General features: G+C 38.6%; 1 protein-coding gene across 3 annotated transcripts in view; it reads right to left on the reverse strand.

Annotated features, from left to right (window-relative positions):
• The window catches only part of NEK11 (NIMA related kinase 11), a 249295-nt gene that overhangs the window by 157954 nt on the left and 65510 nt on the right, over positions 1–25831 (reverse strand). For 2 of the 3 annotated variants that reach the window (XM_069473250.1, XM_069473251.1), the window contains exons 4-7: positions 16901–16965; positions 15810–15936; positions 462–611; positions 291–369 (exon numbers count right to left, since the gene is read on the reverse strand). In XM_069473250.1, coding sequence (XP_069329351.1) covers positions 291–369; positions 462–611; positions 15810–15936; positions 16901–16965 — 421 coding nt within the window. The remainder of the gene's footprint in view (positions 1–290; positions 370–461; positions 612–15809; positions 15937–16900; positions 16966–25831) is intronic. The other variant, XM_069473252.1, reaches the window with a different exon arrangement.

Below are 25831 nucleotides of genomic sequence, written 5' to 3' on the forward strand. Positions count from 1 at the left end.
CAATGTGTTGAGATAAGATCTGTCAACAAGAACTCTAAGGGTGGATGTTGGATTTAGGCAGAAAATCAGAACCCTAACTTTCCATTTCCCTTGTCACCAGGGAACTGGATTTCATGTACCTTCTTCTGCAAAGAGATCATCTTGACTAATATTTTCTCAGCTTCTTTTTAATCTTGTTCCTCTTTTCTGGCTGATTCTTAATGCATCTTATCTGCACAGTATACCTTCAAGTCATAGAATGTGTATAAATGCTAACACCTGTTTCCCAGCATCCCTTTCATTTTAAATACCTGTAGCTGTTCATCAATGTAAGGAATTTTTAAAATTTCAAGAGCAGATGGTCTCAATGAAGGACTCTTGTTCAACATGCTGCAATGTTTAAAAGAAAATTATTTTTCAAATGAACTAATATATAAGTACAATTTAAAATTATTTCTGTGACAACTTATTTATTTCCATACCTTTCCATAATGGCATTTAGTTCTCTTGGATATCTCTCTGGGAGAGTAGGTGTGTCACCTTCAACAATTTTTAAAACAATGGACAAGAAATTGGAGCCAGTGAATGCATGATTCATGCAGCACATCTCATATAAAATGCACGCCAGCGACCTGAAGACAAAGTCAAAGAATTTAAATAAGGAACAAATGTCTTATTTTAAATTTGTTCATCATATAAAACCTCAGATGTGTTGGGGCATTGGCTTTGAGGCACTACCATAAACTTCAGTTGTTGGTTTAAAAACTGCAGTTCCGCACTGTTATTTTCCATTTAAATACATGTTTACAAAAAAAAAAAAAAAAAAGTAAAAGAATAAAGCACAATGGTAAGACTTAATGATTGCTTTTTGTTTAAAAAGAACAGTTAGCAATGTGCTGGCATGTAGTAAAGATTCTAAATATGTAAAAGATGTAGTAAAGAATTTTTGAATTAGTATCTATTAAGGAAAAATAAAATGCAGCTAAATACTGTCTTTGTAAGACAGTTTGTTAATGTTATATATGCAAAATAAAATTTTAATTATATCAGTCTAACCTTCCCTCTAATGTGTATCCAAGCATTTTGAAAAGGAAGCTGGCCTTATTTATTGTTTTCTGAATATAATCTATTTGCAAGTAGGGTGGAAGAGCTTCCAGCTCACATTAAAATTTATAATTCTTCCATGGTGAATATGAAACAGAATATTAAAATTCTAGGTAAATCAAACACTGATTTGGATTAACCATGCAAATCAGTAACCTCTAAACCAGCAGAAAAATCTTTTAAATAACCCTACATCATAAAGAAAACTAAGTGGAAACTCCTGCCTGAATTTAGTATTAAGAAATAACTGTACTTCTCTTGAATAATGTGTTATTTTTATCTTATGGGCATTATAAATTATGTAACTGGCCAGGTTTTCCCTCCCTCCCTTCCTTCCTTCCCTTCTTTCTTTCTTTCTCTCTCTCTCTCTCTTTCTTTCTTTCTTTCTTTTTTTTTTTTTGAGACAGTCTCACTCTGTTGCCTAGGCTAGAGTGCTGTGGTGTCAGTCTATCTCACAGCAACCTCAAACTCCTGGGCTCAAGCAATCCTCCTGCCTCAGCCTCCCGAGTAGCTGGGACTACAGGGATGGGCCACCATGCCCGGCTAATTTTTTCTATATATTTTTTAGCTGTCCAGCTAATTTCTTTCTATTTTTTTTTAGTAGAGATGGGGTCTCACTCTTGCTCAGGCTGGTCTCCAACTCCTGAACTCAAAGGATCTGCCCACCTCGGCCTCCCAGAGTGCTAGGATTACAGGCGTGAGCCACCGTGCCCGGCCCAGGTTTTCCCTTTCATGTGAGTCTCTTGAAAGATTAGAAATAAATTTGTGATTGACCTTGTGTAAGTTATATTTTATGTAATTTTTAACACTGTCCTAAATACAGGTAAGGGAATACATAAATAAATACATATAAATAATATCATTTAAATATAGTGTGTTCATGGAAATACGCATTTGTAAGAGAATTGTGGATATATACACTAAGAATGTTTCTGTTCCAGTAAATAATAACAACACTGAACATTTCTAATTGGTCAGCATTTCACATTTTATAAAGCACTTACATATATATCTCAATAGAACTTCATAACTTCCTAGTGAAATAGAGCCCATATCATATTTTTCCCATTTTATAGATAAGAAAATTGGCTCAGAGAAGTTACATGACTTGGCCAAGATCATATAGGTCGTAAATGGCAGAACTGACTCTTGAATTAAGTCATTTATCTTTCCAAATCCTATTTACAGTAAAGAATGCTAGGAAGAAGAGAGATGTTAGGAAAAATTGCATGGTATCAACTAGAACACCAAGTCAATGTAAACACTGAAAATGACAAAAATTATTTGAAGATCAATAAATTTATATACATATATGTACACAATGTTATTGGGTGTATACAGACTATTAAATGGTATTCAGTACCATTAATACCAATAATAGTAGGACTATTAAATGGTATCCAGTATAGTAGCATTTACTTAGATTTCTATGCCCAGATAAAAATTTCCTTCAAATAAAGATGAAAGAAGATGTTTTTAGCCACACAAAAACAGAGAATATATTATCAGCAGGAAAGCACCTAAAAAGGAATTTTTCTAACAGAAAAAAATGATCTCAGGCAGAAACAAGGAGTACAAGAAGAAATAAAGAGCACCAAAAACAGTAATTTTGTGAATATGTATAAATGAATACTAACTCTATAAAATAATATTAACGATATCTTGTACAGTTTAAAAATTATGTAGAATAAAAATTAATGACAAAAATGCAAAAGACATAAGGGGGAAATAGAGGCAAAGTATTTCAAGGTTCTAGTATTACTGGCAAAGTGGTAAATGTAATAATTTTTACAAGATTGTAATAAGTCAAGGATGGATATTATAATTGCTAGGATTATCACCAGAAGAATAGTAAAATAGTGTATAACTGACAAGTATACAAGTTACTAGAGGTAAAAAAATCAAATTACAAAAATTTAAGCCAAAAGAAAGCAAGAAATGAGAATAAAAAGAACATAAGACAAGTGGAATATATAGAAAGCAAAAAATAAGATGGTAAATAAAATACAAATATAATTATATTAAATGTAAATGGACAATACTCCAATTAAAATTACTAAATTATCAGACTAGATAAAAAGGTGTATTTTGCTCAAAAACCAAATCTTAAATATAAGAACTGGGAAAATCCTGGAATAGAGCAGGACTGCAACTTGGAGTAGAGACTCAGTTAACCCACAGTCCTATATAATGTGAAGAAGAAATAAGAAATTAAGAAATCAGAGGTTTTTGGAGTTGTTATTGCAGCAAAGCTGACTAATACATCATCCCCCTACTTAAATGCCTGCAGCAGTTTCTCTTCCCCAAGAAGGTAGAGTCCAAACTCCTTAGCATGGTTTACATGGGTTACTCACCATCTGACCCCTGTCCACTTCTTCAGTCAAATTTACCACCACTCCCTCCTTGCCACATACACACACTTTGCCTTCAGAAGATACTAAGCTTTTCTTGCTTCCATGTCCTTACATACAAAGCCCTCAGGGTCTTTCAGGAGTTAAAGAAGGCCCAAGTCATTTGCAACTATTTTTAAATTCCCAGTGTATTTTTTTTCCTACACAGTCTGCTCCTTCTTCTCCCAGTAAGCAGCCCCCACCTTTGGTCATTGGCACTGGGTCCTTTTGCCTGAAATGCATTTTGTCAAACTCTTCTTCATCCTCCACTGTCCTAAGCAGGCATCAGCCACTCTCTAAGACTGTAGCTGATGCTCTGCACCCCCAGCAGTTAATCACTCCCTCCTTTACACATCAGAGCTTGTACTGCACTGTAACAGCATGTAGCAATTTGTTTATATGTCTGCCAATCCTTTGAGGACAGAAACCAGAATTTATTTGTTTTCATGTCTCTCTCTTTCTGCAAACAGCACCCCAGGGGCCAGAGGGAATAAGGCTAAAGGTATTAGATATCCTGGTAAACTGACTTTCTGGAGTGGGAGGGGAAGCTCTGTTTGTAGCATTTATCAATTTCCATGGTGTAAATACTATGGCTGATTTCAAATTACTCATGTGATGTTACTGAACACTGACTTGAGAAGAGATGTGAATAGTTGGCTCTTGTGAGCTGGAATGAGCTGGCTCCAGCAAACCACTGAATTATGTGAATGATGGAGGGATGATCCCGGAGTCACATGATGGCCCAGGTTGGGATATGGGTTGGGGGGAAGGAAGTGAAGTCAGTAGAAGTGAAGGGAGATTTCTAAGGCACATGGAAAAGTTGCTGGTCCAGAGGTTCTTAACTAAGGTCCAGATTCTTGGATTCTATCCATAAAATGGACCAACAAATAGAGTGCCAGCCAGCTTTCCTGGTATAAAGAACTTCTCTGAAGCCATTTATTGGGCCTTTTTAAATAAAGAAAATAAATAGTTCCAGCTTGCCATAATGGAGGGACAGACTAGAGGCTGCTTCTCAATTCCTGCTTTCTGTCCTCCTGATAAAGCCCTGTTCCAGTCACCAACACTGCATAACAAATCATCCCAAAACTTAGTGTCTTAAAACAACAATAATCAGCAGGTGGGGAGCTGGCAGCAGGGGAGCCGGTCCAGTTGCGCTCAAGCTCATGCTGCTGGGGCCCTGCTGCCCCATCCACTGCAGCCCCCACCCTTGCCGGAGCCCTGCAGCTGGCCCAGAAAGTGGCCCCCCACATAGCCAGGCCTGGTGTAACTGCTGCTGCCCACCCACCGCTGACACCACCATCTTAGCACCCTGAGAGGGACCAGGGAGGATGCAACTGGAACTAATGTTTTAGTCCCACACCCACTGGGTTATGACTCAGGAGTGGGAATGGTCTCTCCTTTAACACTGGCAGGGAGCTCAATTTGGCCAGAGGGCTTCCATAGCTGGGGGAGGGCAATTTTCATTACAGCAATATCAGACGGGGGGGGGGGGGCTTTAATTCACAAGGATGGCTGCAGGTTATTACTGGGCTTACACAAATTGGGATCCTAATTTGGATGCAGATGGTGTGAGAATAAATCGTTTCCAAAAGTGCATTCTGGCAGGCCTCTGGAGGGGAGTGCTTAGACAGAAGAGTTTAAACAAGGTCCAAGAATTACAACAGAAAGCTAATGAAGATCCCTCTGAATTTTTGGAACGCATCGATCAGGCATATTGGAAATATACAGACGCAGATCCAGAGGTCCTTGAAAATTTGCACATAGCTAGTATGACTTTTTTTTTTTTTTTTTTGAGACAGAGTCTCACTCTGTTGCCCAGGCTAGAGTGAGTGCCGTGGCGTCAGCCTAGCTCACAGCAACCTCAAACTCCTGAGCTCAAGCGATCCTCCTGTCTCAGCCTCCCGAGTAGCTGGGACTACAGGCATGCACCACCATGCCCGGCTAATTTTTTTTCTATATATATTTTTAGCTGTCCATATAATTTCTTTCTATTTTTAGTAGAGATGGGGTCTCGCTCTTGCTCAGGCTGGTCTCGAACTCCTGAGCTCAAACGATCCGCCCACCTCGGCCTCCCAGAGTGCTAGGATTACAGGCGTGAGCCACCGCGCCCGGCCGCTAGTATGACTTTTAAAGGACAGAGTGCTTCAGATATAAGCAGGAAGCTGCAGTGTGTGGAAGTAGCAATGGGCATGAATCCCTCACCGCTTGTGGATATCACCTTTAAAGTGTATAATGATGGGGAAGAACAGAAACTGAAACCTATGTGTGTTCTGTTAGCTGCAACAACCAAGGGTCCTTCAAGGCAGTCAAAAGGAAAGGGTAGAAAAAGTCACTCTAGGTTGCAGTACAATCAGTGTACTTTTTGTGAAAAGGAAGCATATAAGAACACTGCCCGAAATTGCAAAGGGCTTCAGGTAACAAGAAACTCCCAAGAGAGCAAGTGGTTTTTCAATTCCGGGACTCAGATGATGAATGAGGCGGCCTGGGGCTCCATGCTTCACTAGTGGCTCCAATCCAAATATCCCCACAGGAGTCCCAGGTGCAACTGACAGTTGGGGACTTGATTAGTGGACTTTTTAATTGACACAGGAGTGCTGCCACCACCAAGCCAAGTGGGCAGAAGCAGTCCAGCCCCGCACCCCCCTGGCTGCCACCCAGGCCCCCTGGGACCAGCGGGGCATGGCACTCCATAAGTCAGATCAGGGGTGGGGGCCAGGCAGTGGCAAGGCAGCCATACTCATTGCCACAGCCCCAGGAGGCAGGCCCCAGGGAGCCTCTGCTAGAGCTATCATTGCCTCCGCTACCCCCGCCAACTCCAGCAACCCCAGCATTCCCAGTGGCCATGATGGACCTGGGAGCAGGAGTACTGGGAGCTGTTCCAGAAGCAGCAGAAGCTCACTTCAGAGGGTACCACCAAGCTCCTGCTGGACACCTTTGAATACCAGGGCCTGGTGAAACATACAAGAGGCTGCCACTGTGGACCAGTTCATTTTGAAGTTTGGGCCTCAGCAGACTTGCACATCATTGCAGCATTTGCAAGAGCAGCTACCAAAAAGTGAGTAAGGCTGTATAGGCTGGTGGGACCCCAAGAGATGCAGAAAGAATTTAAATTCCCCACACCAACGAGTATAGATTCATGCAGGATCTACGTGCCATTAATGATATTGTACAAGTGACTATGAATGGCACTCAGTTGCATTTGAATGGCAGGATCCTGAAACTAGGATGACCTCACAGCACTGCTAGACTGTGCTGCCCCAGGGGTTTAAAAACTCTCCTAGCCTGTCCAGTGAGAGCTGAGCAAGGGACATGCAGAACCTGCAACTGGACCACGGAATGAGCTTGGAGTCTTAGTACGGATGCTGGGAGACATCCCATGGCCAGTGGCACACTTGTCAAAACAACTGTACAACACTGAGAGGATGGCCCCCTTGCCTCTGGGCAGTCGCAGCTACTTGTGACTTGTTATTAAAGACTGTGTCTACTCTCAATCCTGCCACCTTGTTACCAACTGAAGAGAATGAGCCTTTACAGCATGACTGTTTAGAGATCCTGGACGCTGTCTATTCTAGCAGGGTGGATCTGTCAGATCAGCTGATGCCAGAGCCAGATTGGGATCTTTTCACCAATGGGAACAGTTTTATGGAAAATGTACAACAGATAATGAAGGGTTGGATGTGCAGTGGCCACGGAATGACAGGTACTGGAAACAATGGCACTGTTGCCTGGGACTTCAGCCCAGAAAGCTGAGCTGATTGCTTTAACCAGAGCTCTTCAGTTACCCAGAGGGGAAAAAAAAGGTAAACATTTATACAGACTCTGAATATGCTTTTATGATTGTACATGCTCATGGTGCCATTTGGAAGAAAAGGGGGCTCCTGACAGCAGGAAATGATATTAAGTATGCCACAGAAATAATGGCCCTGATACAGGCCGTGACTGAGCCCAAGTAGGTGGCCATCATGTACTGTTCTGGTCGCCAAAAAGCGAGACACTTATGTTGCAAAAAGAAATCAGGTTGCTGGCAGAGCTGTTAAGGAGGCCTAAAGGTGATCTATTCCTCAGAGCCTCGATAACCCAACTAGACTTAGATCAAAATAAACCTCCCTTAAAACTAAAGAATGGGGCTCTGACATTTGGGATGGCACAGCTAAGTGGAGACAGCATTCTCATGGACTCATTCTCCTACCCAAAGCCTTGGTTTGGCCTCTCATGAGTTACCTACATGAATGTACACATTATGGGTGTGATGCCTTAATGGATTTGTTGGGACCTCATTTAAGAGGACCTCATTTGCAACAAACTATTTATGTGCTCAGAACACTCCAAAGACAGAAAAGTGACCTGTTGCACAAGAAACTTAACATGTGGGGACCCACCCTTCCAATGATTGGAAACTTGTATTAGTAGATGCCTTTTCAGGCTGGGTAGAGGCTTATCCTACCCAAATGGAGAGAGCGTCTGAAGCTATCAGACTCCTGAAGGAACTCATTCTGAGGTAGGGGCTCCCTTCCTCCATACAGAGTGATAATGGGCCCTCCTTTATATCAGAGGTAACTCAGCAAGTAAGCAAAATTGATGCAGGAAACCCATGTACAGTGGGATAGAGTGTTGCCACTTGCCCTCCTCTGGATAAGGGTAGCCCCTAGAAGCAGGCTTCAGTTAAGCCCCTATGAAATAGTTTATGGGAGCCCCTTCCTAGTACCCCGAGGTAAGTATGATACTATAACCATGAGTAAGGAAAGCAGAGAAAAGCAATATGCCAAATGAGTGGGTCAAACACTAACCACTATGCATGAGTTTGCCCCTTTAAGGTCCCTGCCCCAGCTAGAAGCAGAGAAGTAGAAAGGGACCCTATGAAGTGCCTCTAACAACTCACACATTGTTGAAATAGTCAGGAGTAAAACCTTGGGTCCATCATACCAGAGTAAAGAGGTGTCCCATGGAAGAAGAGGACCCAAGCCCCCAGTGGATGGGCCAGGCTCTAGGTGATCTAAAGTATCTGTTTAAGAAGAAGGAAAAATAAAAATGTTGATATTTTTGCTAACCTTTCTTTGGTATTTGCTCTTTCTATAGGATGAAGAGACAACTCCTTAGTAAGGATTTTCCGGGTTATTGCCTCTTCTGCTGATCTGTCTTGCTGCTGGTTTTGTCATCCTAAACCTCGTTCGGTGCAAGTAATTCCTGTATATGATTTCTGAATTTGCGGAAACCAGTCTCTCAGATTACCTACGGAGTGTGACTAATAGCTCTGTACTCAGAGGTCCCATGCTTCTTTCTTACTAGCTCTGTATTGGACATGGTGTGCATGGTGACAGCAAGGACCCACAGTCCTACTGGTGTCTTAGATACCAAGTGGGATAAAATCTCTCTTATCAGGTATTCTCTTCCATTTCACCTTGCCAATCCTCATGGCTACAGTTGTTGCTTATGCCATGTTTTGCCTGGTACTCCGTTGCATTCTTTATTTTTTTGTAAATCTACTGCAAAACCTTTACAATACATAACTAAGTATGAACCTTCCATCCAAAACATAGCTCCAATTAAACAGGAAATAGTTCAATGACCATGTCACCCTTTATCCCATAGATAGGGAAGGGTAAAAATAGACAGTGGAGAATATGTAACAGAAGTAAAGTCCTGAAAAAGAGCAAAATGTTTTATGATCTGTCTCTTTAAAAATGCCCACTCTTTTGGGAGAATTAAAGCTTGTATCCCTGCCTATGGCCAGTAATCAGAAGGGCAGAAGAATGTTCTTTGTTTTTTGTTTCTAATCACAGGAGATGGCTGAACGGAACAGAGGTCACGAGATAACCTTCACTGGAGATGCTATAGTTGAACCCAACAGCCTGAAGCTGAAAATCCACTTTTAAAAGCTCTGTATTTCTCCTAAAAGGGAGGACAATGGTACTTTAAGATGAGAGGCTGACATCCTCCTCGTTTGCTGGCAAATTACTCAACTTCTCTTTCCTTGTCTTCAAACCGCTTGTCTTCATTCTTCATTGAGCTGCAGGAGACAAGTACCAAACTTTGGGTAACAAAATGATATATTGTGATACCATCTTTGGAAAATACAATCTGTCACATGACCCTAAGGATCATGGAAACATTTTACCTTATGCTTCCATCAAAAAAGGCCTCTTTGCTCAGAAACCCAGGCCACCATGGCCACACTCCTTCCTTGCCTGAGATGCTCCTGGCTACAAAGTGCTCAGTCCTAGAATTGAGAAGATTCAATTCCAATTTGACTTCCTATAGAATGATTGGTCTCAACTAGGGATTCCAAGACCTAAAACAAATTTAGGAAGCAATTTACAATGAAGCATGGTTACTGGAGATTTAATACTTGCCGAAGAATTTGCATTTTTAAAATAATAGATTATAACACAAGTAAATTTTTCTTCAGTGAGAGGTATGGAAGAAAATTATGAACTAACCCTCCCTCTCCAACTCTCCTATAGATTAACAAAACAAGGGTATATAAACTTGACACTTCATTGCTTATCAGAGGGAAAAAAATGTATAAATCTCTAAGTCTAAGAGTACAGCCTTGGGAGGAACAGTTCTTCATTGGCAGCATGAATAGCTCAGCAGACCTGCTCTCCAGCAAAATAACCATAACTGGTAAAAATTACTAAAAAAGTACATCTATTTAAAATCTCTGAAAATTATCTTAAGAGCATACAGCAAATGAAGAAACATTTATTCAAGAAAATCTACTAATTACAGTAAAATAAGAGTCTGTGGCCCTTGAGCCAGGACCTGCTATCTCCCTCTACTCCTGAGTATGACAGAAGCTTCAGTCTGAACAGGTGTGGCCAAGATGACTGGGCTTCCTTTCTCCCCAGCTCCTAGTCATGGACTACAATATCTTCCCAGGAGGGACAAGCTTCTAGCATTTCTCACCCTCCACTAGCTCCATGTTACAGAGGCTAAATTCGAGGTGAGTGTAGCCAAGATATTGAGGGCTTCCTTCCTCTACCCAGCCCCCACTCACAGGATGCCTAGAATACTGGCTCTGATCATCCTCCCCCGTGCTCACATATAGGGTGGTTCCATACCAGAAGAAGCAAGCCAAGAAGACCAGAGACTACTGCCCTATCCAGTGCCCTGCTCATAGCAGGAGTGTCACTCTGAGAAAAGTGGGCCATTGTCCCTGCCTCCAGCTCCAGAGAAGTAGCTCAGGAGATTTTGCCCAGCAGGAGAAGCAGGGTGTAATGGACAGAACTTGGAAGTTCACCCCAAAAGGACTGAGTTTATTTAGAACATAGTCTAAAAAATTCAAGCCTAATTTCAATCTTTCTTGAAAATAATGATTTGGTGGTAAGCAATTAACAGAAGACTAGTAGTTCCATGGGAGCAACAAGCCAAACCATAAGTCAGCTAGTTTACTAGAAAGAACCAGAAAAAAGACAAGAAGAACCCTTTGGATTCAGAACAAACCTCAAAAACTGGCCTCACACCCATAATAAGCTGAAATAAAACAAAACAAAACAAAACTGGCCTCAAAAACTATGCAAAGAAACTCAAATTTAATTAGAAGAGAGTGGAGAACCATTATGCCTTCATTAGGTGTTGCTGCAAACAATAGATCAATCAGTTGACAATTAGTGGAGGCTAACAGCTGGGTGTGATATCAACAACGGTAGACAGCTTAATGGAGAGAACAAGAAAAGAGACAGAGTCCTGCTAAAATCACTGTCATCCCAGGTTGTGTAGGACCAGGGCCGCATTCTCTGAGGAGCAACATCAGAGGCTTCATACTGCAGGGAAAATAGATTTTTATTAAAATATCCCAGACAAGTCATTAAATGAGCAAACAAGCAAATGACAAACCTCAGGGAAGTGGGGTGGAATGCGGTGAGGGAAAAAAAAATGTCCAGAGTTGCTACTATATATTATCTAAAATGTCCAGTTTTCAACAACTGGGAGACATGCAAAGAAACAGAAGTGTGATACATACACAGGAAAAAAGCAGGCAACAGATAGAGGACCTAAAATATTAGATTTAACAAAGACTTCAAAGAAGTCATCATAAATATGTTCAAAGAAATAAAAACAAATGTTTAAAGAAGTATGACAAAAATGTCACGTCAAGTAGAAAATATCAATAAAGAGAGAAATTACATTTAAGAAAACACCAAATAGAAATTTTGGAGATGAAAAGTACAATAATGGAAACAAATTCATTAGGGGGATCAACAGTAGATTTTAACTGACAGAAGAAGGAATCCATGAACTTGAAGAGCAATGGATAGAGATTATGCAGTCTGAAGAACAGAGAGAAAAATGAATGAAGAAAAATCAACAGGGCATCAAAAAAAAAAAATGAACAGAGCCTCAAAGAAATGTGAAACACCATTAAGCACGACATACATATAATGAGAGTACTAGAAGGAAAGACAGAAAGAAAAAAGTATTCAATAAAATGGTTGAAAACTCCATACATTTGATGAAATATATCCATTTACACATCCAAGAAGCTCAACGACCTCCAAGTAGGACAAATGCAAATTCACACCCAGATTCCTCATATTAAAAATGTGGAAAGACAAAGAGATGATTTTCAAAGAAAACAGCAAGACTGTGGTTGAATAAATTATTGTGTACAAGTATAGAATTCTATGCAAACATTTAAATAGTATATTGATGCAGAGCAATATTCTATTTTGCTAAGTGGAAAAAATCAGGTTATAAAATTGTATATAGTATAATTATTATTTTGTAATAACAAATAGACTTAGGTATACAGCACATTTAACACATTAACTATCAATTAATCAGAGAGTAAGCACTGTATAGAGGGTAGTTACTCCTGGTTTTGTTGCTGCTATTGTGTTTATTTTCATCATATCAATTTAACAAGGATTTATTAGCTATGTCATAAACCCTTTTAAAATTCACCAGGCCAAACTGGCATTATCTGCAGAATTTGTATCAATCATTTCATGCTGGTCATTGAAAAAATAATATTAATGCTCGAATCTACTGCATCTGACTGATATATTTTCCTATCTCAGTTTTTGTTGGGTGAAAATATTAAAATCGGTGCTTTTTACCTTGGAAACCCCTCCCTGTCCAACAGCTTGTTTGTGAGCCCACACAAGAACTGCCCAGGCCACAGGCAGGTGAGAGAAATAGGCTTTCTTGCTCCAGAGTTTCCTTTACCAAGAGGCAGCTGATGGGACTGTTGGCTGCCAGCTATTAGCAGGCTCCATTTTCATTACAGGAACTACTGCCAAAGTTGGCCTGCGTTTCTCCAGAAAATAGCCTATTCCCCTCCCTACCCCGTTTCCCTGTTCACCCTGGAAATGCTCTCCTGTAAGGACACTTTCTTGGTCCTGGCAGGTTAGGCAGGTGCTAGTTACTCTCTGTTTTCTTCTACCCATAATTAAGCCTTGTCTGACACTTCTGCCTAAGATCACTAAAGCCTGACTCCATTTAGGGACATGAACTAGACTCCTTCAGTGTCCCCTATCCAGCCAATCTCCACACGGGATCTCTGAGCAAAATCCTGAGAGCTTCACAGTACACTGATGCCCCCACTATTCCCACCACCATTCCCTCTACCTAAATAGCCTGAAGAACCTAGGGCCACAATACCAAAGAGCCATCTGGTTGACTTCTCACAACAAGATAAATAAAACAATGAAATATTGTTTCCTTTCTATGTAATGACAGTACCATTATTGAAATAGTATTGTCTTTTATTTGTTTTTCCTGCCAAAATAAGATATTCTAACTATTCATAGTATAAATTAACTTAAAGAGCTGGCCTAGGAACCCAACTCTCCTGTGAGGAAAAATGTATTCAATAATTGCTTATACAGATCAGCTGTGTTCAAAGTCGTGCCCTCAGTGAACCTAATTATCCTAACTTTCCAAGTAACTGTTTATAAACTCTTGAAACCTAACCCATTTTTAAAAGAAGGACTTCTTGTACTTAAATACTATAAATAAATGAAGGCAGAAAGGTTTAACAGATTGCAGAAGGAAGATAATTTTACATATGGGCAAATATGAACAGATGAAAATATAATTAAGGTTAGCTCAATTCTTCTTTAAACATTACAAATATACTATGTACAACTATTAGTGCTAAAACAAAACACCTGCCAATTACTCATAAGTGTTTCCAATTCTACAAAACATATTCCACAATAAAAGGATGCTACACACCGAGATTCAGAGATAGGTTCTCAACCTCATTCAATCTAATTTTTCTAACAGTGTCTTCCAAAGATTACTCATCACACTTATGTATCTGTCACTATAATTAATAGTTCTCACTATTCCTTCCACTTTAAATTTGGCAATAGAAATTTCAGTACCAGATAAGCCTGTTTTTATTCAGATACAACCAAGGTAATTACTAAATTCACAATAAGGCAGTTATTTGGGGTCAGGATGATGACAGAGCCTCAGTTTATACTTGCTAAAAGTTAATAATCTCTGCAAGGAGAACTGACCTAATGCTCAGAAAAAATACATTTAAATCTGCCTGCATTTGAGTATTTGTGATGTTTGGGCTATTTTAAGTTTTTCCTGAGTCAGATATTTTTGTAACCCCAAAATATGATAGCAATACTATCTGATATACCTATAATTCTTCATGCATACTAAGAGCAATTTTTAAAAAAGAAGTAACACTGACACAACTGAGACAAATACTCTATGCTTTTCTCTCTGTGAGTTCTGTTGCCTCAGTTTTCTAGGAGATATCCACTTGATATGACAAGCAGGTGCAGATGGCTGTCAAAAGGAGTAGGTTTATTATTACATATAATTCCAAAAACTTAAATGATGGGTTTCATAAATTAACTTACTCTTAAGTCAAATGACATGTTGTAACATCTTCCTTAGATACTATGTAATCTTACTTAAATCATGAAGATATTATGTGTTTGAATCTATTTTTAAATGTCTATAATAACAATTCAAAAAATTAAGTGTGAAGAGATATGTAAGTATATAACTGAAATTCAACCTGAAGCCCAACATTGATTTTTGCAAAATGGAGAGAGGGACTCCAAAAGAAGCAAGATTTCTCCTGAGGGGTAGGAATCTTAACACTTTTGCTTTTATATCCTAAGGGATAGTGCATTGTCTTGGGCAAATAGTAGATGCTTGATAAAGCAAAATTTAAAGGAACTCATTCCTCTGAACATACCTTTATGATGTTTGGCTTCTGTTTGGTAGGAGTTTTCTTTTTCTTTTTGGGGGGCGGGGGATATGAAGGGGATTAGGAAGAAGGATGAGGGAAGATGATAGGTGAATTGGAAAACACCTCCAAAGCAGAAGTAAGGTAACAATGAAAAAACCCAGTGAAGAACCTAGAAATGAATAATCACAAGACTGAACTGAAGGACAGGATTTATGGGGAACTGCCGTAGCCAGACCTAACCTTGACAGTGTGTTCTCCCACTTGGAAGGCATAAGAACAAGAACATAAATAATGACCCTCATGAAAATCCCAAGCCATATCCCCTTGCTGTGGTTCACTTTTCCCTAACCAGAGAAAGCGTAATTTTCTACTTTGTCTTCTTTAGAAGGATGAAGTGGGACATCTTTTACATTGGTCATCTTTGAAAACTCAGAACTGCTTAGGTTGATTTGCATACAATAATTATTTGCTTAATTAACAAGCTCTCAGCTAGATTGTTCTTTCAATCTTTAACACGCTGAAAATTACATAAGATTCCTCTTCAAAGGAAAAAATATTCCTCAAGTAGGATCTATTGCTTACAACAGAACATATTGAACACAATTTTCCACATGACTTTGCAGTGAGATTTAACCTGGTTCCATGACAAGGAAAGAGAAATTTCCCTGATAAAAGAGCTCAGAGAAACTGAGAAATCTCAGATGCATCTATCACTGAAAACCCAGAAATTTTTTAATTTAGTTTATCCTTAAAGCCAATATCTTTAGTAAAATTCTTAAAAGTAACAAGAAGAAAAAATACCGAAAAGCTGTACATTCCCCACAGAGATGGAAGTTAACCTTAAAGCACAGTATTTAGGGTTATAAATACTTTATTTAATAGGTTAGCAGAACTGTATCAAAATTTCATGCTCATGGTACATTAAGAACTTTCCCTTGTGGTTCAGGAATAAAACTCCAAATCAACCAATTAATAAATGAATAAAGAGAATTTTTGAAACCAGTTTAATGAAATAAGTTCCAAGTGGAAAAGACTTTCTATTGTTCTGGTGAAGGAATGATTCATGTTAAAAGGATAAAATAAGCGGCTATAGTAAGTAAATGAGCTTAAAAACAAAATGCATCACTCTCTTAGGGCAGCAAATGAAGAAGTCATCTGAACTAGCCACTCACCAGATGTCCGACTTTGTGTCATATCCTTGGTGTTTCAGAACCTCGGGACTCATGTAATGGGGAGTTCCAGTTAAAGTTGTGGCCAGGTCACAGGATCCCAATAGGAGTCGAGAAACTCCAAAATCCCCTTGAAATAATAATTGATTTTTATAAATACTTTAAAACAACAAAAGTCAGCCCTGGAAGTTAATAACCGAATGAGTGCCTAATTTCATGATTTTATTATGCAATTGTTCATACCATTTTAAAGGGCTAGAAAAGTAATATATTAATATCTTAAATTACACAATGCTGGTAAATAGCTTTAAAAACATACGATTTATAGGAGAAAGACACCTTTGAGCCAGGAAAGCGAATTATGCAAGCTAAAATTCTTTATTTAGGGAATTATGGAAAGCTAGACAACTTTACATAAAAAGTTATTTCAAGTATGAATAATAGCAAACAGAATGATTCTGGACAAGTTGAATACAATGATGGGCAATTTTATCGGGGTGTGAGGAAGAGTTTGTTCTTCATTTACAATAAAGGAAAATTTTTTAAGAAACGACCTGAGACTATTCAAGAACATGAGTATAAAAATTTGAATCCATCAGCTTTTCTCTTCTTTCCTAAATTAGAAATGCTTTTATTCCCTCCTTCCCTAAGAACATCCTATACGATGATTCGACAATCCAAATAACTGGTAAGGTTTTGAATAACTAAAGGTTAGTAAAGCCATTATATCAACATTTTAAATATCTATGATAACCGCTTATTGCTTGTGAAATAAGTAGAAACCTGCAGTAATTAATCAAACCAGTAAAACAAGTCTAACGACTTGCAAAATACCTGGCATGAAGCAGGGAACTCAAAGTATATTTGGTAAATCTACCAAGTATGTAGTAAATGTTTTACACCTCAATTTATATCAGATAATCAGAAATAAAATAACAGGGTTTTTTGGGGCCAATACAGCTGAGAACAAACATTTGAGAAGTTTAAATAAACCAATGATTACTCTAACACTCCCATATACTTTAATTTGATATGATAACATCTAGAATATACTTTCCTGTGTTTTTTGGAATACACATTTTTTAAAATCTTACCAATTTTAAGTAGATTGCTTTTCAGAAATATATTCTTTGATTTCAAGTCTCGATGAAGTATCCTCCTACAAAATGCAAAAAAAGAATATACAACGTCATGCAAAATGTAAAATTTTTAAAGCCAAATATAAATAACATATATTGTATGTGAATGTATATATATGTTGTATGTGAAGTGATTTACACATAAATATATACTCCCAGATATATCTTTCAATGTTTAAAATCTACAAAGCCACAACATTTTCTAGTTTCCTTAAGGAAATAGAAGTTTTAAAATAAGGGTTTTAAGGGAAGGGGAACATGAGGTTGGGAGAACAGTGATATGCTTTTAACTATTTTGATAGGCCAGATTTTACTGTATTAATAGCATGATTACACAGTACTACATTCGGTCACCACACCCTCAGATGATAGACCAGTTACCATAATGCTTTATAATCTATTATTACCCAAATAGTCAGGTTTTGTACATTTGTAAAAATAATAATGATGATGCTATTTAATAATATTAATAGTTAACATTTATTAAGTCCTACTAAAAGCCAGCAATGTAAATTATGTCAGTTAAGACTTTTATTTCTGTAATTCTGGAGAGCTAAAAACTTGAAAATCATTGCCTTAAGAAAACCTTAAAATGATGAACAAAGTACACAAATATCTTTACACATGCACAGCTGAGCTCACAAGAAAATGAGACAAATTCCCTGGAGATTATACAAAAAGAAACTGAAAATCAGAGTGAGCAGTAGGCACTGATTTCTCAGCTGCTCTAGGGGATTGTGCTGGTTTCAGTAACCTATGGGCTGATCCTAATGGCAACACTGAAACAAGAGCCGAGGCCTTGAGCCCATGTAATTATGTAGAGTTGTAGCTAATATACACACATAGAGTTAGAATCCTACATGTGGTCCATATTTTAAGTGAAAGGATGATCTAGAAAACCTTTACTCACAAATAAACAAAATGACAAGAAAGCTTAGCTTGTATAGATCTGAACTCTGAGTGGAAAAAAAAATCTCCCTTCATATTTTACAACTGTATCTCTCTACTGACTCACGTTTGACATTCAAATATGCAATAGCTGTATTGCCTCAGAAATCTCAAGCAAGAAATTAACATAAAATTTGGTTCTCAGCTGCTAATACCCTGTTGGGGCATCTGGCAGAAGCAAATAGAAACTAAGAGTCAGAAGATAACATACAACTGAAATTAGACCCCTGAGAATTTCAGATAATCAAATAAGACACAAACTAAAAAATAAGTATGTTTTAAATGATTAAAATCATTTTTAAAAGTAATAGTAAACATGAGATAGAAACACCAAGAAAAGTAATTCTGACTTGAGAAACCACCAAATAGAACTTCTAGGGGAGATATGTGATTATTAAAATTAAAAATTCAAGATTAAGACCTCAGCCCCCAACTATGATTGAGCAATCTTATAATACATTAAATCTTCCACCTTACACAGTTGTATAGAAAACATTGTATAATGTGAACAATGTAAAACCTGGATAAAATTTGTTTTATAAAAACAGTTCTTCAAGATATAGGAGATCAGCTAGGGAACACTAGGGCCATCAACACCTGAAGGGCCAGACCTTGTAGAGAGGGGAAATGCACTCGCTGAGGTGACCCAAACATTTCTCATAGTATTTTCCTATCAGGGCATTTGGCATTGGCCTACATAGACCTTGGGGTCGTTCTACTGGGCTTGGAAGACAAACATTGTAATTCAGGGCCAGGAAGGCAGCCAGGGCTCCAGGGACAAATTTTCCATAGAAAAGACAACAACAAAAAAGTGAGGTTGACATTCTACATGAATTTTACCCTTGAGGCACTTGCTAAATTCTAAACTGTTCCGGGGCAAGACAATAGGGGAAAGCAGCTGCTAAGAGGCTAAAAAACTAAGCAGACCTAGTCCAGCAGCTAAGAAGCTTGGAAGTGGCCACTCCATCCTAACAACAAGTAAAAAGCTGAACAAACTGAAAAAAATCAACAACTCTTTCAGATCTGTAAGAGAAATTAAGATATACGGCAAAACACTTCTATCAAAACTGGAGAGACAGGGAGGAGAATACAGAGAATCACAACCTACCAGAGCTGAAACCTCCACGGGAACCAGTGAGGGGGTAGAGAAATGTGAACTACAAGTGACAAATTGCTGGAGGCTGAGTACGGACAAGTCTAAAAGTTAAAAACACCGGGGATACCCAGACATCAGAGGTGATACCACTTCTGTGGGAAGGAGAAAGGAACCATTTTGAAATGTGCCAGAGCACTCTATTCTTAACAAGGTCTGCCCTCAGGAGAAACTATTTAACCAGAGCCTAATCTGCTGGGGTTTTTTTCTTTTTTTTTCTTTTTAGAGACGGGGTCTCACTGTGTTGCCCAGGCTGGCCTCAAACTCTAAGGCTCAAGCAATCCTCCTACCTCAGCCTCCCAAGTAACTGGGAATACAGGCATTTTCTGCCCAGCTGCTGGGGTTTTTCGTTTTTTCAGAGTCTAACTGGCCCGGGGGAAGGGAAATACCCCAACTGCTAGAAAATAACATGGGAGAGAGTCTAGATGACTTTGAGTTTGGTGGTGACTTTTTAGATATAACACCAAAGGTACAATCCATAAAAGAAAAAGTTGATAATCTGGACTAAATTAAAAATAGAAAATTAAAGCTCTGTAAAAGATACTGTCAAGAGAATAAAAAGACAAGTCACAGACAGGGAGAAAATATTTTCAAAAGACATATCTGATAAAGGACTGTTATCCAAAATATACAAAGAACTCTTAAATCTCAACAATAAGAAAACAAACAACCTTATTAGAAAATAGGCCAAAGATCTTAACAGACATCTCACCAAAGACGATATACAGATGCAAAAATCAGCATATGAAAAGATGCTACACAACACATGTCCTCAGAGAAATGCAAATTTAAACAACAATGAGATACAACTACACACCTATTAGAATTGCCACTAAATGTTGGCAAGGATATGAGGCAACAGGAACTCTCATTCATTGCTGGTGGGAAGGCAAAATGGTTCAGCCACTTTGGAAGACAGTTTGGTATTTTTTTTTTTTTTTTACAAAACTATGCATACCTTACCATATGATCCAGCAATCATACCCCTTGTTATTTACTCAAAGGACTTAAAAACTATGTCCACAACAAAATCTGCACAATGATGTTTATAGCAGCTTTATTCATAATTGCCCAAACTTGGAAGCAACAAGATGTCCCTCAGTAGGTAAATGGCTAAATAAACTGGGAGTACATCCAAACAATAGAATATTCGGTGCTAAAAAATGAGCTATCAAACCATGAAAAGACACATAGGAAACTTAAATGCATACTATTAATACTAAGCGAGAGAAGTCAGTCTGAGAAGTCTACGTATTGTCTGATTCCGACTATATGCCATTCTGGAAAGGGCAAAACTATGGAGATGGTAAAAAAAAAAAAAAAAAAAAAAATTAGTGGTTGCCAGAGGTTAGGGGAAGAAAAGGACAAATGGGGAGCATAAAGGATATTTAGGGCCATGAAACTACTCGGTATGATGGATACATGTCATTATACATTTGTCCAAACTCATAGAATGTATAGGACCAAGAGTGAACCCTAATGTACTCTATGGACTTTGAATGATAATGATATGTCAATTCAGTTGTAACAAATGTACCACTCTGGTGGGCAATGTTGATAATGAAGAAGCCTATGAATATGTGGGGGCAGAGTATATACGGGAAATCTCTGTATCTTGCACTCAATTTTACTGTGAACCTAAAACTGCTCTAAAAAATAGTCTATTTTAAAAAATTAATCAGAGTTTTTAGTAGATTCATTTAATTTGGATTTCAGGGTTAACAAAAGGAGAGAGGTCTTGGTAAAAAACTAAAGTCTTCAGCTGAAAACCCTGAAGGACTTCATAGAAATAAACAAAAACTGTAAATAGACCAACCCTCCAAAAGTCTGAAACCTAAAATTAAACTATCTCCATCCCTGATTGGATCAAGGTGATCTGCCCTTACTGTAACTGCCAGACAGAGAAAAAATTAAACCCTCTCCACAGGAAGATTGTATCCTCCAACATCTTCAGGTGTACTGGCTCACACCTGTAATCCCAGCAATTTGGGAGGCTGAGGTGGGAGGACTGCTTGAGGCCAGGAGTTCAAGGCCAGCCTGGGCATATAGCAAGTGAGACCTCATCTCTACAAAAAAATTTTTAAATTAACCAGGTGTAGTGGTAAACACCTGTTGTCATAGCTACTGGGGAGGCTAAGGTGAGAGGATTACTTGAGCCTAGGAGTTCAAGGTTATAATGAGCTATGATCAAACCACTGCACTCCAGCAGCCTGGGTGAGACAGAGTGAGATCCTGTCTCTTAAAAAAAAGGAAAAAAAAAAAAGAAAGAAACTGGAATAATGGCTAATGAAAAATATTTCAACTGAAGCACAAAAAACATTATGTCAGTTAACAATGCTACAAACCAATAAAGCAGAGTAAATGGCTAGAGACTAACCAGGGTAAGAAGAGGCTATTTTAGATCGGTCAAGGAAGGTCTTGGAGAAAGGGACATTAGAGCAGAGATATGAATGAATCAAGGGAATGAGCCATTGTTGTGGTTGTTGTTATTGTTCATATTGCTATGGTTATTGTTACCAACAATATAGCAAAAAGGATAATTATTGTGAGGATATCTAGCACAGATACATGATGAACAGTGAACAAAAGAACACTTGAGCTGTGCAGATTATCTCAAGAGAAACAAGATCTGAACTACCAAGAGTGATTTAAACCACATCATCCTTCTCCCCGTCTTTCCCACACTCCACTCCTCACTTTTGACTCTCCTTGATTCCCACTGCTGGCTAAGTCAAGGACAAGCTGGCGTTTGGAGTCCTCCATTTCCAGCTTCCTCTTCCACCTATCTATACATCTCTAAGAAATGACCTGACAAAGGACTTTTTCCAATTGGTTAATTTATTCACATGGAAAAAATGAAGGAATAAACATTTAGTTATATATTCCATATACCTTTTAAAATGAAAAAAGTCCAAGAATAATTACAAGCCTAGAAAATCTGAGCCAAGAAATTGTCACACCTCTACTGTAGCCAACTGCGGCACTTGCTTTATCTTAAATACATCACACATATTTCTTCCTCTATGTCATTGCTCACATTAAAATGCCTTCCTTTATCATCCCTGCCTCTCAAAATCATATCTATCCTTTAGGACTGTATTGAATACAAAACTCATATACCCCTTTAGAGTCCCTTGACTATCTCCTTCCTTCCAAAGGCGCTGACCACCTCTCGTATTTGAGGCCAGTCACTTGCCTGGGAACGTCAGGCCCTCTGGCTCCCGCCACATACATACTAGGATGAAACACCGCACTGCAGGATGTGGAATGTAGCATTCCAAGTGGCAATGTAAGGGACTAGATGATGCAACCTGAAAACGTAAGGAAGTTAACTCCTGTGGGGTAAACTACTGAGAAACAAGAGGCAAAAAGCAGGCAAGCAGATAAATTTCCCTTCTTTCCTTTTTCTAAGGCATGCAGCCCACTTGCCTGTAAGTCATACAAATGTGCCCGCCAAGCAACCCACTATTGTCTCTCTCCCATTCTTTGTTAAGTGATAGCCAGTACAAGCACACACCACTTTTCTTTGCCTCACTTCAATTTGTTCTCATTCTTACCACTCTGGGCCTATCTATACCTCCCAAGGAAGCTATCGGCACTTCAGTCCTTTGTCCCAGGCTCAGTTTTCTAGAGGCGTAAGTTTAGGAAAATGTCCCTATAATCTAATTCCTTACTATCATTCCCAATACCATCAACAAGTTAGGCATGCTCTCCCACATCTCTGCCCTTCTGTTCCTCTTTTGACACCATATTCTACAGCTGACCAATCACTCTTGCTAAATTATAAAATCTACAAGGTCCATATCTGATTTACCTGTATTATCCCCTGTAGTAAATGTAGACATTTATTAAAATTGGTAGGTTGAACTTGATTGAAGCTTAAGTTTACATGTGCCTGACCTTTTCAAAATATTTTTGATTGACATCTTTCTAAAATGGACTATACAATTTCCTGACTATACAAACTAAGAATATTGTTAATGACTCATGATTATATTAGACATCAATTACTACGGTGTATCTAATCCCCAGCCTAAATAGGAAAACCTGTCTGGGAGCAGTGTTCCTGAGACTTAGGCCATGAATGGGGATGTACATTTAGAAAATGAAAATCTGTCCTTTAACCCTCAACTTAAAATCCTTCAATGGCTCTGTGCTGCTCCTGGAATAGAGTCTACAATCCTATACAGAGACTTCATATTTGACCCTGCCAGTGCTTCCAGCAGCCTTAGCAAAGGCTCGAGCCAGGTGTATATCATCTTTTCCTTTCCACATGGTTCTTTATTCATAATAAATGCTCAATAAATGTATGTTAATTAATTAATTAATTTTTTTTTTTTTGAGACAGAGTCTCACTCTGTTGCACTGGCTAGAGTGCCATGGCATCAGCCTAGATCACAGCAACTTCAAATTCCTGGGCTCAAGCAATCCTTCTGCCTCAGCCTCCCAAGCAGCTGGGACTACAGGCATGCACCACCATGCCCGGCTAATTTTTTCTATATATATTTTTAGTTGTCCAGATAATTTCTTTCTATTTTTAGTGGAGACGGAGTCTCGCTCTTGCTCAGGCTGGTCTCAAACTCCTGACCTTGAGCGATCCTCCTGCCTTGGCCTCCCAGAGAGCTAGGATTATAGGCGTTAGCCACTGCGCCTGGCCTATGTTAATTTTTAAAACTCTATCCTTGGCACAAAGATGAATAATATCTAGTGGGACTCATTCACTAATCCAAAAAAACAATTATTGAGTGCCAACTATAAGCTATGTGCTATACTACATACTCTCAGAGATATGAAGATTCATAAGACAAGGCCACGTATTCCATAGTACTTACAATCAGGTTGGAGCAATTTTTAAAAGTACCTAAACAAGTATAAGAGATGGCAGAAAGAGAACCTAGCCAGTGTCACTTTATTAAAGAATTATTCATAATTATAAATGGTTACCAATAAAGATATTCACCGAGCCAGAAGGAATATCTCTCCCAACATATGATCACTCTAAATTACATGTCTACAAAATTAATAATACTATTATTAGTTAAAACAAGAAATATTGGTTATGAAAATAATTTTTTTACCATTACAATTAACGATAACACAAGTATAATTACCTTTGTACAGTGGTCAGACCTCAACCATCCAAAGCAAAGCTGCAAATTCTGACTAAGGAACATATTTAAAGAAAAGCCACTCAGAAAGTTTATATACTTTACTTCATAGGAGACAAAAAGGCAGACACTCATGGGCCTACAGAATCAGAATTGTATATAAAGTGAGGAATTGGGTATAACAGTGGGAGTTTCCTCTAATTCAAATAACCTGTGCCCTCTTTTAGGCTTTAGTGAATTCGAGAGGAATATGTATGCTTCTAGGAGTGGAGAGAAAAGGGAAGAATAAAACTGGACAACACAAGTCCGGGCCACTTCATCTTGGGTTAAATAGTAACCCCAGGTGCTATAATCTTAAGCACTATGCTACTATTTTTTAATATTTTTATGCCCAATCTGAAGACGAGGAAATCAAGGCTCAGAAAGGCCAAATAACTTGCCCAACGTTGTACAGCCTATATATAATAACTTAGGCCTGTATGACTCTATAAACCACTATTTCCACCTAGGTCTGTTTGACTACAGAAACTTTGCATTTAATCACTATTCTCTACTGCCTTCTTATATTCCCATAATACCTAGAGCTGGGCTGGGCATGAGTATGCTGCTGTCTACTTAATGGTTTACAAAGAGAACAACCACATTTACTAGCAGAAAGTTAAATGAAATTTGGCTTCCTTTATGCCCACTCTTGAGGTTCTCTTGAATGGCAGGAACTGTTGGATGCCTACCCAGTGACTGTTCTCCTCCTCTTCTCCCTTACCACCAGAACCTCACGAGCCTCTGGGGAGGTTCTGCATTTCTCATCCCTGGTAGGTAAAGGCAGTGGGGGGAGTAAGTAGTGAATGTGGAACGGGGATATAACTGCCGATGTGGATATAAAACTGGTTAATGCACAACAAGGCCGTAAACCATAATCACTGGGGTTATCTGTTCTACTGGACAGAAATTATTTGCGTCTTTAATGGACAAAAATATTCAAGTTTACTGCTACCTCTACAGAGTGATAAAATAGCACAGATAGTAGAAAATTAAGTCCAACACTGTAATGAGAGAATATCTAGTAATCTCTTTTGCTTTTTCCAAGTTTTGTGAAATTTTTCTAATACCATGGAGACATAAGGGAAGTGAGATAGAAGCTTGCAGGAAATACTTTCCTATTCTTACAAAAGACAAAAAAGAGAGGGTGACAGATGCCATATGTCTCTTTTACTTTTTTTTCTCAAGTCTGGTTACTGTGGTATGAGGCCCTGATATGTGGCAGTATTGCAGCCATCCCGGCAACCACAAGAGGACAAGCCAAACACGCTGAAAATGGTGGAGTAAAGAGGCAGAAAGAACTCGAATCCCAGAGGGTATTGTTGAGCTAACGAGTCAACCAACTCTAGAACCATCCTCCTTAGAGACTTCTTGTTAAGTAAAATAGTGAATTTTCTTTATTGTTTAAGCTGCTTCTGTCGCTTGCAATTAAAACTATCTTAAGTTGATTGACACGGTTTCTACAGCTATTGATTCCAGGGAGTCAGAGAGTCTAAGGGTTTAGGATTTGGGATAGTGAGCTAGGGAGCCTACCGAAAGACTGGCTGCTATAACTTTGGAATAAGTAAAACATTCCAAAGAAATTTGCCTGAAGACACCTAGACTAGACAAGTAGAAGATGAGTTACAAACAATAATA

Source organism: Eulemur rufifrons, chromosome 7, assembly GCF_041146395.1.
Source record: "Eulemur rufifrons isolate Redbay chromosome 7, OSU_ERuf_1, whole genome shotgun sequence".
NCBI lineage: Eukaryota > Metazoa > Chordata > Mammalia > Primates > Lemuridae > Eulemur > Eulemur rufifrons.